We start from the raw sequence: 13,673 nt of genomic DNA, 5'->3' as shown, positions 1-13,673 counted from the left end.
CTAGAGGAAAGGTTTAATTGAATATATATATATATATATATATATATATATATATATATATATATATATATATATATATATATATATATATATATATGATTGAAAATTTTATATCATTCAAAAGATTGTTTTGCTATCTACAAGAAAATCACAAATCAATGCTAATACCTCTTTGACTAAAATCAAAACCCGAAACTATCCATCATACCCAAATTAGGAAATACACATTTCTAACTTCATCTTTTATATATTATATTTGAAAAAAAATGAAATTTGATAAATCTGAAAATAAAAAAAACATTCAATCACACTCACCCATAAAACTTGAAACATATATTCTAAGTAAAAAGCAGTCCAAACATTAAGAATAAAAAGAAAATAAAATATAATACATTTTGAAAAGGAAATCGTCACCCGAAATATACAGGCTCTCATTTACCAACAAAACAGCACAAAGAGCATTCGTCGACATTTTGTTGCAAGCATACATTTGATAGCAATGTGGAAATAGAAACTAGAAATGAAGCATTCATAAAATGGTGGAGGTTATTTGCTTGCATGAGGAAGGAGGCACCAGTAGTAGCAACGAAGGGTCCAATAATCATAATAGTAAGAAGGGGGAGAGTAGAAACGGCAGCAGAAACATAGCAAGTGTTGTTGTAAAAGCATTATGTGTTGCAGGAGGGTTTTTCTTCATGCGAAAACTCACAAAGTCTACTGCTCCAGTCCGAGTCGATCATTCTAGGATTGTTGCAGAAGCTCTTTCTGGTGAAAAGGTTTGAATTTGCTCCAGTCTGAAGTGAATAATTAGTATAATTTAGGTTTTCAATGCTGTTTTTTAAACGAATATAGTGATTTTTTTTAGTTTTCAAGTGAGCAAGCAGCGCGGGATCCCATGACCTACTTCAATCACAGGTATGCTTATTATTGCTGTGACAAACTAGGGGAAATTTTAGTGACTGTTGTTTGTTCATTGGACTTTTTCTCAAAAATTCCAGTTTTATTTGCCAATTGAAGACGAAAATACGCTTCAATTTTTTGTAAAACATCATCTAAGTGTTGTGGTGTAATGGTGCATTAGGGTAATCCAGGTACACATTCTTGCTCTGCAGCAAGGCTGCCCATACCCTGGAGGACATGTAGTATGAAAACAAGAGAATTTTGCAAGTGTACAACTCAGGCTTGTAACCAGTTAGCATACAGTCACACTCACATGCCTAAACAAGGAAGCCTCAGTCTGGCTACCAAAATTAAAAAACAAAGATTTTTTTTTCTTTCTTTGGAGTTCTCAAACCTTTCGTATAATCAAATGTAGAAGAAATTTTAACGTTCATGAGGCTAAAAATAATCTATGGGACCGGCCTCCTGATCAAACTGACTTTTGCAAATCCATCCTTTTCTTATACAAGGTGATGATGAACGTCCCCAATTTCTCTACAAACTCCTTACTGAATAAATTATACCAGGAGCCAGCTGTCCAAGTATCCACATAACTGTCCCTGCTGTCCTTGAAGGCATCACACTCCAAAATGAAATGCGTTTCTGTTTCCATGTGTTCGGAAGTACAAAAAATACATACTCTTTCTTCCCAAATTTCTTTTGGCCTTTTCCAATGTTTGGTTTCACAATGGAGTTGATGAGAGTTAGTTCTTAATTGAGCAAGGAGAATTTTGACTCTCCACGGAATATTAGCGCCTATGTATGCCTTTGATGATGGTCAAAAGTGGGATTGAACTCATTGATATAATAATTCTTCTTTCTCCCTAGCCCTATACCCCACACATTTTTGTAGAACTTTTTCATCACAAAAGTTTTTATTTCTTTACTAGCCGTGGGGCACATATTAAAAAATATATTCCATTTACTCATCCATATTTTGTTTTGCTGCATCCAAGTCTTCTTTCTTTTTGTAATGTCCCCTTTTGGGATTTACCTAATTTAGCCTTGAAATAACAATTTTAACTTAAAGTGAGAGTTATAATATATTAATAAATATAATTTTATCAAAACTGAATACTATTCATTATAATATTTAACTTAAGATTCTAAGACTAGTTTGGAAGATAGAGCTTATCTTGATAGCTTCCTCGGATTTGTATACTTGACATATATGCCTCAATGTTATAAATTGTTGCTACATATGATTTTCTTATAGATTAGTCTCAGTTTGGTGTATAGATTTTATATATATTATCTGATTCATTCCACTGTCTTCATATAATTGTCTTCTTATATCATATTCAGTTCTATTATATAAATTATTAATACCCCATTGCCCAAAAGCATTAATTATATTTAGTGGCTGTGAGGGCAGACAGATCTGACATGCATTAGATCTGGTCTGCCATGGCATATGAAATTAAGAATGGCTGTCATACGTATTGCAGTCTATATTAATATTAGTATTAAATTCTGCATAAAAACATTATCAGACTTCATATATTAAGCATACGTCTTAAGCACATCACCGTACATACCACCAAGAACAAAGGATGTTTTCTACCTCCAAACCTTCTAACCCTTCCAACTGGTATATGGAATAATATAAAAACCAATCCCTGTCCCCTGACTTGCGGTTTGATACTCTTTTATATCCTTTGGAGCAAACGGTTGTGTCTCTTCTTGAAATGAGGACACATTCTTAACTTATTGCACTTTTTCATAAACAATGATATTTGCCTTAAATTGCATCTTCTCACTAATCGTATTTGTTATGTGGACAAGCTGTGTTGGTATGTTTAATCGCTATCATTTTACTTAACTCGTGTTTAGCTAATTTTGGTGATTGATCAATGTAAACATTATTTAATGTGACATAACATACTTCCTTGGAGGCAATATCATATTTGCTTTGCCAGTTCGAACCAATAAGGATTGCCGTTAATCTTATCTTTGATGGACTTAATCATTTATCCTCTTAATCTGAAGTAATCGACCTCTCATATCTCCTCAAAGATAATATTACGGGGCTTGATTCCTCCTTGCTTGTATTGTTTCCTGCCCATAACTGCGTCGCCGTAATGTCATGGTTTGGGTTTAGACGATAATCATGTGGTGCTTGATTCTGAATCTTGATGCCACGTCAATCCATGTTTACTATATGATGAAGATATTAATCAATTATATTGGTTAACAAATGTTCTTTATGTTGATAATGTCGATTTGAACTTGTAATGTGGTGAAATGTGAATGAGAGATCAAGAAGAAAACTACCCTTTCCCTCCAAGGAGAGATGAGAGTTTCAGTACGGATTTCCCTTCAAACACTTTTCACCTAGTTACATTGGAAGAGGAGAGGAGAATTCACTAGATTCAACCTTCAAAGATGAAGATGGAATTCTGAATGAAATGAGAATGATAAGTTGATCCCCTCTTCCTTATTTGAAATGGAAAGGAATTGATTGAATTATGTAGTGCAAAAGTGACAAAGAACTGATTATAACTTGAGATTGGAGTATGGGATGAAGTTGTGCACCTGGATTTGACAGTAATATGTCGAGACGAAGTCACCCTGCGAATTTGAGGAAAAGTTGCCCGGACTATGGCGGGAATGTACATGGTCCTCCGAAAAATCCGCGAAACGAAAAGGGTTTTTCCGTCTCTGTAAATGGAGCTTGAATCCGAAAGTACAGCTGCGCACATGCAACCTACACACATAAAAGAGAGGAAAATGGGTTGGGATTGGGGGTTTACCTTTAGGTCAAACCCCAGTTTTGGAATTGACCTAGTAATGAAAGAATGTACTTGCAAGTAGATGTAAATGAAAGACTGAATTGTAAATCACCTCAAGGGAGGTTGTGATAGCAATGTTGATAGAAATGCTTGTGTGGAATTGAATGTTGGAATCAATCTCCTCTTCAATGGTTGAATCCTTGACTGGAATGCAACACCTAGCCTTGAAGGGAGACTTGAGAATGCTCAATGCTGGAAAAGAATTCTTGAATGCTTGAATGCTCTTGAATGCTTGATCTCATGTAAACTTCCCACTCATCCAACTCATTGAACTTCAACCTTTGCAAATGAGAGGACAAATGCCCCCTAATTACATGCTGCTGATTTGATTTTCGTCATAGGCTGACATCGGGGGAGTTTTCTCGCTCACTGCACAACCTACAATGCAACCCTAGGAAGGGTCCTGCCCCAAAATAGGGCAGGGACAGGGGCGCCACGCCCCTGTCCTACCCTTTTCTCTAGGGCAGAGTGCGGACAGGGTGGTGCGGAGGCCGAGAAAGAAGCTGATTCTGAGGGTTGAGCAGTCTCTGGTCTTTGATCAGGCTAGAGGATTCGATCCCGCGTGCCTGAGGACCCTAATGCAGTCGAAAATTGCTAGGGTCGCAATTTTATGACACTACAAAACTTTACTTCCAAATTCGTCTCCCTAGGAGACTTCCCGAATTTGGACATGCTCATATGGACTTAATCCAGATTGGATGGGGACATTACACTTTTGCACAATATGTCCCTAAAAATAACATTGGAAGTTTGCAAATTTATAGACTTGAAGAGTAAAAAAAATATTTGCTAAGTTTGCAATGTCATTGGAGTGGTTGTTGCTCCCAGCAAGAAGTTTATGTAAGATCATCCAAAGGAGAAGTTGGTGTAAGATCATCCAAATGATTTTTCTATTAGAAATTATTCGCAATAGAAAGCAATTATACCTCAACAAAGAGAGAAGCTCTAGGAATGGTATATTCCTTGCAATAATTTAGGTATACCGTATTATTGGTTGACTGTAGTATTTGAATTTTATATCACCAAGCATTAAAATATTTGGCCAACAAGAATCGGTTGGGTTAAAGAATATTAAGAAGCCTTAATGCTCTTTTAAGAATAGCAATTGAAGGTTATAGTAAGGCTTGGTGGGGATAATGTGGGGCTAGTTCATCTAGGTAGAGTTCAAATTGGAGATGAACCTGGAGAGCTGGAGGACGATTTCTCTGATTGGCCACTTTTTACAGTCAAAGTAGTTTCTGATTACATGGATTAGGTTGCAGCACGTTTGCAGATTATAGAAATGACAAGTCATTATGATTACATTAAATTAGAAAGGAAGCAGCGTGTAGCTAGAGGGTTGAACGAAGTTATCATTTATAGTTTTTTCTATAAATTGACAAACATGAGATGCTGTGAAGATGATCATGGATCATGACAATGCAATGATGTTGAAGCACATGGAATTGCAAGTAGAGACTTTGCAGGTGAGCAAACTGCAAGAAAAGATCTACAAGCTAGCTGATGGTGGCTAACCTTATTTGGGATGCACACAACTTTGGTAAATACCATGATCTTTGTCAAATAGTGTGAAGACCTAATTGTTAGCTTGAATTGGGTTGTGCACTAAAAACTTAGGGCAGCCTTTGGAAGACCTTTGCACCAACATAATCATCCCCAAGGGAGTAGATATCAACCCTGAAGCAGTAGTCTCAGCCAAGGTCCACAAACATTTCAAAGTCCTCAATCTGTATAAGATGTTAGATTATAAAGAAATGCTTTGTATTACCATTATTTGTAGCATTCATGTGCAACAATTTATATGACTATGCATGAACGTTAATAGAAAGATAACATAACAAACAACATGAACACAAAATATGACTTTAATTCTTGGATCAAATTGTGCTACCAAAGGCATATGAAGGTAAAGTCGTGTGCAATGATATTTTCTTAGGTGCCCAACAAATCTCCTGCTATGACAATTGGCACTATTCTCTTGATATGTATAACATTTGCAGACTCCTTTATATTGTACCATGGTTCAAATTTCTATGTTTGCACCATTAAGTGTATCCCTCAAGTGTGTAATGTCCCCTTCCAATTTGCCTTAGAATTTGCCCTAAAATCACAATTGCAACAAATTAGGGTTAGGGTTACATCTTACCAAATAAATATTTTTTCAATAATGCAAACTTGAATTTGAATCTTGCAATCACAACATGACAACATATGCAAACACACACACACACACATATACACACACACATATTAGGCTCATCAATCATTATCATAGTTTATTGATAATACTATTAAGTACATTAGAGTTTGGAGGAAGAGACATGATGAGTCCGCTCGAAGCCATTTCTACACCAAGCCCAAGGGGTTGTCTCAGTCTACCGCAATCCTCTTGCTTGCTTGGCAGCTTGTACTTGCTTTCACCATTCATGTCTCATCTTCCTGAAGACACATGTCCTCTTGTAGGATCGGGGGGAGGTTGTAAGGTGGTTACTCGACTCTGTAAGTGGCCTCTTTGTGTTAGGCCGCAATGGTCCTACTAGGACAGCCTCCTTACGAGCCTGCTTGCCACCCACATTTTACTAAGCACACCTTATATTCTATCATATGAACATATACTTAAACTTTCTCTATTATGCATAAGCAACATGCATATACATAAGACAATGTTTGGCAGAAATATTATGTATACTACCTGTTGGTGTGCGTTTTATCACCCACCGAATACAGAATAAAATGTCCAAGGACACTCTACCCTCTCTTGAACAAAATCACTACATATGCTAAGATTGCATGAAGATCATACAACGACTCCAAGGTTTATATGTGCAAACAAGTGGCTTTACGTTGGATAGAGCTTCCTTAGTGATGTTTGCTGAAATACAAGGGGGACTTACGCTCAACTGATATGATTCACAAGTCAGGACTGAGACGGATTTGACAATAGATTTTATCTTTTTTTTGAGGAGTTTTCAATTTTGGATTTCAAAAAAATGATAAAAAGGAGAAAGGTTTAGAAGTTATATGCTATTCCCAAGAACTTGAGAGACGTTAAAGATTAGGTGAAACTAACATCAATAATTTGCTTCGCCACACTAAGGACAACTACACAAAGTAGGTGCAATCTTCAAGGGTTGTGCTAAAGATTTTCACCAATCTATACTATCAAATCTTTCATTCATCTAACAACTTTGTAAAGCAAATCTATTCTATGCTGAAGAAAACATGAAACCATGCAACCAAGTGATAACAATATGGATTCAAAGCAAAATGCAAATGAACTTTTATTATCAAAATAGTTCTTAGCAACAATCTAGTTTATATGGAGCTCTGAAAACAAATGAAAGGCCGAGATCAATCTAATAAGATCAATAGTCAAGATCAAAACATAACTACCCTATTTAGGGTTTACCATAATAGCAATAAGAACAAATGCATGAAAGACAAGTGGCGGGAAGAGCTATTTTTGAGGAAGGTGCATCTTTATCCTCTTTCCCCAACAGCATGTTCGATGAATCTGGACACAATAGGGCTGATCTCTTCCATGATGACATGTGGCGGCATATTCACCTTTAACTCCATTCCATCTAGGTCATTTGCATACGTGGCAAAATAATTCTCCCATTCCAACTCTTGTTTTTGGAAGGCATCCCAGATGGACAAGAAATTCGATGCCTTAGTCAAATTCTGTTTCAGGATTGGTTCGGTGATGGCGAAGAAATTCTCCTGAGTCTTGAGCTTTAGATTTTCCACTTGCATATCATTTTCCTAAATGGTTTCTTTCCCAAGTATATCTGGGGCCACAAGGAAAATCTTGTTCTGAATTTCTCTAATCTCCTCCTCAACTTTGATACCATTAGCCTTCACTTTTTCCAAGACTTCACTTTGTGCAACTAATGCCTAGTACCATGCGTTGAAATCATATACAGCCCCTGCTACAATTACCTGTTCATCAATTAATTCCTGCTTAGGGATTCCTTTCAACACCCTTAGGCATGGGATTACTCTATCCAGGAATATCATGAAGTGCTTCCCATGTTTCTGCCATGTTTGCAATTCTGGAGAGCAAAGAAGAAGTCTGTCCGTATGTCAACATCATTTTTTACACTAATGTGGCAGCTTTCTCACTATTGTTTGCCATCCATTCTTTGGCCTCTTTATCTGTCACCCTTCCCTCTTTGAAGTCTCCAATTGTTTCCTGTGGAAGAGTCAAAAGTGGAGTGGCCACTTGTAATATCCCTTGCCCAAACTGACTGATTTTGGCTCAAGGAATATTGTCAAACACTTTGTATGCTGTCTTCTCTATTCTGTTTTTTGTATTTCGGATTGTTTGATACACTTTGAAAGTTGCCAAGAAATTTAGGAAGTTCACCAATGATGTTGACAATACCTCTTACAATGAACTAGTATGCGAGTGCAGTTCTTTTTGGTATTTTCAATGCATTTACATGAAAATTAGATATGGATTGCATACCTACAGCCAACTGACATTTCGACAAACAATTGGCATGCAACTATTATGCTGATCATATATGCTATTAAAAGGACATTTCGTCAAACAAATGGTATGCAACATATATCTTCTTTATTGAATTCATTCCTAAGTACAATGTTGCTATGGATTTGCCAAGACTAATTGGCTTACAAAAAGACTACAGCAATGCCAAAACTGATTCTAAGTTATCACTTACAACAGAAAAATTATATGCCTAAGATTTCAATACTAGCTACTAATAGTTGCAAGAGGAACCTGATAATAGTGATGCTCGATGATGGAGAGGAAAGTTGCAATCGGAATCAAGCACAAATACTGTAGCGCGACACTGTTCACGTGCACTGTTCATGCGCACTGTTCACGTGCACTGTTCATGCACACTGTAGCAGCAAGAACAAACTTGCAATCTGCTCTTAAAACCTTGAATAATTTGTTGATAATCTCTCCCAACAAGAATGATATAACTCCATGTGCCAAAGAAGGATGATTCACAACCAATTATAAATGTTCTCCAACAATAAACTTCAAACCCTTGTAGAAAACTTCACCAATTTGCACAAATGAAAGAACTGAAGTATTCTTTCCCACACCTGCATTAATTCAGGTGTTATTTCACACCTTCAAAATTGCTATCAATAGGAAGTTTTCGTTTCCTATGATCAAAGAAGAAAATTGCGAAAGCCCTAGGCTCCACAATAAAAATCAATCAAAATACCATTCATCAACTGGATGTCGAGAATGAACTCTTGCCTTTCCTTTTATTCTTTCCTTAAGAGAGCTCAAACACCTTCCTAGCCAATGTGGGATAAAAGATTTATTCCCACATTAAATTATTCACTTAACGCACTTTATTATATTAAAGTGACTTTATTATTATAAAGTTACTTTAGAACTTTATAATAATATTAAAATATTAAATAAATCACTCAAGTCACTTAAACTTTAATATCTCTTGATGTACTTGTCTGATTGCTAAACCATCTGAGCCAGGAGTCGTCTCTCCCTGTTCTCCATGTGATTGGATGCCTGTCTAAAAATAGAAACCTTGAATAGTGACTTACTATAAATAGTAAGTATATGGAACTGAGTCTAGAAATAGCTGCAAAGGCCCAATCAAGGTTGACACTGCCAATAAGCTCTGCTCAGGTGTCTTTCTATTAATAGGAACCCTGACTCTCCCAAAATAGTAACTTACTATAAATAGTAAGTGTGCCAATCTGAGTCAAAAAACCTGTGCAAAGGCCAAAACCTGAATCCAGCTGAAGAGTAATGTCTCTAATCACCAAGTAACTGCCACACGAGGCCCTCTATCAATAATTGTTAGCCTACGAGGGTCAAATGATAGGCTAATTCTTACAAACTCTGATGCTCGCAAAATGGGGACATTACACCACTGCATCTCCTTGATCAACAGGATTGATGAAATGTTGAATATACTTCTTCAGATGCTCAATTTCCTTCTTGCACTCCCTTTTCTTCCCTATTTCCTTTTCTAGTCTTGCCTTGATGGAAGTGACTGAATTGTCCAAGTCCTCAACTTCTTGACCCTTGGTGGTTGGACCCAAGTTGATAGTGGTAATTTCATACTCTTGAGGAGTAATGTCTTCTTTTGCTTTATCAACCTTTGGCACAACAATCTGAATTGAACGACAACCCGTTTCATCCCTTTGAATCGTGGAAAACCTCTTGGCTGTCTTCTTTACTGCGACCTTCTCTAATTTGGCCAACAAATCAGCTGTGTCATCTTCTTTTTGAACTTCCATAGGCGCTTTTATTTCATTCTTTCTTTTAACCAATTAGGAATTGTGGGCTGCTCAATACCTTCCTCTACCTGATTACTTTCCTCACATGGATTATCCTCCACCCCTTGAAGAGCGGAAATCATCCCCTCTTGGAATCCCTCGTCTAGGATATCCACCTCATCATTCTCTAACTCAAGTATTTTTGTGTTTGAAGGAGATGGGGGTTCTTGTTCCTCCTACTGTATTGATTCAATATTCTCTTCATGGATTGGAGAAGGAATCCTTATCTCGGCCAGTGATTCATCCTCAAGAATCAATATGCTGTCCAAATTCCTAGATGTAGCAGAACGGGAGGGGGCTGATTTTTGCCTCTTTTCAGCAGGTTCCTCATTCACAATTTTCTTCCCCTTTGACCTTGCACAGTCATCAACTGCTTCCTTTTTCTTGAATTAATGCTTTCAATTGTCCCGACACTTCGAGACGTTCCTTCAGTAGAATAATATGATTTTGTTACTCCCATTAAGTTATAAGTGAGAGTCATATTCTTTTGCTTCAACTCTTGGATTTGTTGATCAACCCACCACTGTGAATACTTGACAACTGGCTGCATTAGGGTGGCTAAATCTGCGAGTTTTGGTTCCGACCATTTCACAGGAGGAAGAGGCCTATTTTCATCAAAGCGTGGTTGAGTGTACTCTCCATCTTCCTCTAGCTGGTTAGGTACACGGAAAAACTCGGTTGTTCTGATCAAACTTATAGGTAGTCTGGACCATAGTCTTTTCCTGACATCAAATTCGTCCGCAACATTTGCCCAAAAGTCCTCAAGATCCACTCTGTGCTTGTACTTCTCTCCATTTACCAATCCAATGTGATTGTGGGGGTCAAAATTAGCTCTAGATCGATAGAAAATGAATAGATACCACCACATCTCCACCCTTGCACCTTTAGTTGCTTGTGCCGTTGAGCATGATTCCAACATATTTCCAATGAAGAATGGAAAGGAAATGGCAGTTTTGTGCTTTGCACTTTGGAAGCCCTCATATGTTTCCAATTGCCTAAGAACTTCAAGCAATATCATTCGATTGGTGGGATAAATTGGAGGTCGGTAAGGACATCTGGTAAATCCCTAGACTCTTACACATGTGAATCTCGGATACTGGATAAACTAGGATCCATATTTGCTTATCTAGTCATTGGCTTCCTGAGTAAGCCTCTGATGAGTTCCTCCTTGCATTATCCTAGCGATGTACATAAAAAATGCATCATTCACTTGTTTGAAGTGAGCCTTCTCATGAAGTTGCAGCTGTGGGTAACAGTTGTATGCTTTGAATTCATTCTCGCCATTACCTACGACACCCTTGCAAATCAATCCGGTGTATTTATAATTCTTGCCAGCAGGTAAATAATGTAGGAACTCATGTAAAAGGACCTTGTCCTTTCCAAATTTCTCATTTGTTCATCTAAGTTATTGCTAATTATCCTAGCCCAATTGAACATTTTGACCCCTGAAGTAATCTCATCTATAAAGTAATACATCCAAGTTTCAAAAGGTGCACCCTGAGGGCTGCCCATAACAATATTTGGCAGCAAAATAATGTCCCCACAATCCTCCTTGAAATCAGTGCGGAGTAGCTTCTTTGGCATCTTTTTATAAGTGGGCTTCGGCTTCTCCAGCCATAGCTTATTGACAGTTGTCACACAAGGCTCAAGCTGGTCCTCAAATTATTTTGGTTTCTTCCTTGGTTTTGAATGAAGTCTGGTTGTAACTTGGGATCCCGAATGCTTCCTAGATGGCCAATTCTTTGAGATAAGTCAACACTCTCTCGTCCGATGCAATGATTTGCCTTTCTTGGACATTATAATGCATAGCACATTCAACCATCAGCTTAGCGCATTCCACAGCTGGTGGAAATCTAGTTGCCTAGACAATACCATTCCTCATCATTCATCAAGCAATTGGTGTGGGTAAGTATCCATCCAGCCCATACATTCTCCTTCTAAAATCCTTGAAATCTACGTGGCCAAGGTTGGTGTCTCCAACCTTTTTCCATTTTGAGGTGATTTTGGACTCAAACTGCATTCCCTTACTGGCAAACTTCATTTGGACTTTTCTCGAGAGCCCTCCCTGAGTGGTCATCTACTACCTGCAAGATTACACGGAAAATTAACATTACTTTCAATACACTTCAAAATTTTAACCCTGGTCTTGGACTCTTTTGTCCTAAAATTTGACCTTCAGCCTTGTTGACGTGTTTTTTATTACCGCGTGTAACACAGAATAAAGTCACCAACGGTCACCTTATCCTCTCTTGATCAAGATTAGTCCGTATGCTAGGATTACTTAAAGTTCAAACGGCTAATTCCAAGGTTCCTTCAGTGCGTGGACGTGACTCAGTTGTTTGATGGGTTTGCTGATAACCCAAGGGGCCTTACGTATGTTGAAGAAACTTATGCAAGCTCAAGGATTTTTGTACAGATGATTTGCAATGAAGGCTCTAGTTTTGGATCTTTTGGATTTTGAATTATGCGGAAAGTAAATAGGAATAGGGCAGAGGAGAACTAGACTAAAAGTAATCTAATTCTATGAACAAAGAGATGGGATAACTTGCGCAAAATCCAACCACGCTTCGCTTTGCCAGCAACGCACAACTACACGAAGGCGGTGCAATCTTCAAAGGGTGTGTTAAAGATTTTCAAATCATCAAGAGAAACCATCAAATCGAACAATCTCTTTTGATAATCGAAGTTAAACATACACATATAACGGAGGCTCAGGCTAACTTTGCATGGTATGCAACAATCAGCTGCACACCAAAAGTATGAGCACGAATTTTGCAACAAGCGATCCTATCAAATCCAGTTTGTCTAACAGCATGAAAACAAATCTAATCTATGAAGAGAATGAGACCATGCGAGCTCCAAAACAACACAAGAACACACCAACAATTGAACAATGTATTAAGTGTTTGCTTCAAAAACTCTTAGCAACAATCTCTAATGGTAGTCTCTCCTGATTACAAATGAGGGGGGCACCCCCTTATATAGGCCTCAAGCCACGATTACATGCAAAACCCTAATTAGGGTTTGCCCTAAAGATTCCCCACTCAAGGTGCAACAAAGTGGGAATCGGTAATTAATAACCCTTTTTGCCCATTTACAATAAATTTAAAAGAGCCTAAAATAGCGCCCACTAGCACATTAAATGTGCCCCATGATGTTGATTATGCCCAGAATATAACTGACGCCATCATAAATGCCCATCATTCTCCAAGTGACGGTGACATGCACGAAGAATCTGTCATAAAACCATAATGAGAAGGCGACATGCAATAAGATTCCCTATCCGGTGGTGGCATGCATTGACTGGTCCCACGCCTAGTCAATACTCCTTCAGCAATAAGTACGCCATCACTATTCAGTCAAAAGACTTTCGTCCAAAAATGGACGACCATTATCTCGTTCATTTATGGCGTATGCAATGAATCTACCAACGACAGCTTCCAGTTCTCCGATGGAGACACTTGGCACATTCTCAATGTTGAACTCCATCAAGGCAATTTCTTCTTCGCTTCTAGAAAAGAAGCTTTCCCCCTCTGCCATGACTTCCTGCGTTTTCTTCATCATACCGGAGACTGAAGAAATATTTGCAAAATGTTCCTTAGGGAACGAGCCGACAAAGAAGAAATTGTGCAACTGGGATTTCAAGGA

At 37.9% G+C, this 13,673-nt stretch overlaps 1 protein-coding gene across 8 annotated transcripts in view; it reads left to right on the top strand.

Moving 5' to 3' along the window:
- Nucleotides 1-400: 400 nt before the first annotated feature.
- LOC131073200 (chromophore lyase CRL, chloroplastic) overlaps nt 401-13,673 on the top strand; it is a 224,489-nt gene continuing 211,216 nt past the window's right edge. For 3 of the 8 annotated variants that reach the window (XR_009112843.2, XM_058009608.2, XM_058009598.2), the window contains exons 1-2: nt 401-776; nt 866-915. Coding sequence is in view for 6 of the 8 variants with exons in the window: in XM_058009608.2 (XP_057865591.2) it covers nt 537-776; nt 866-915 (290 nt within the window). In the remaining 2 variants the exon portion in view is untranslated. The remainder of the gene's footprint in view (nt 777-865; nt 916-13,673) is intronic. The other 5 variants (XR_009112845.2, XM_058009635.2, XM_058009622.2 and 2 more) reach the window with 3 other exon arrangements.

Source organism: Cryptomeria japonica, chromosome 9 (assembly GCF_030272615.1).
Source record: "Cryptomeria japonica chromosome 9, Sugi_1.0, whole genome shotgun sequence".
NCBI lineage: Eukaryota > Viridiplantae > Streptophyta > Pinopsida > Cupressales > Cupressaceae > Cryptomeria > Cryptomeria japonica.
The sequence above is the reverse complement of the archived record's forward strand: the minus strand, read 5'-3'. Positions and strand labels throughout refer to the sequence as shown.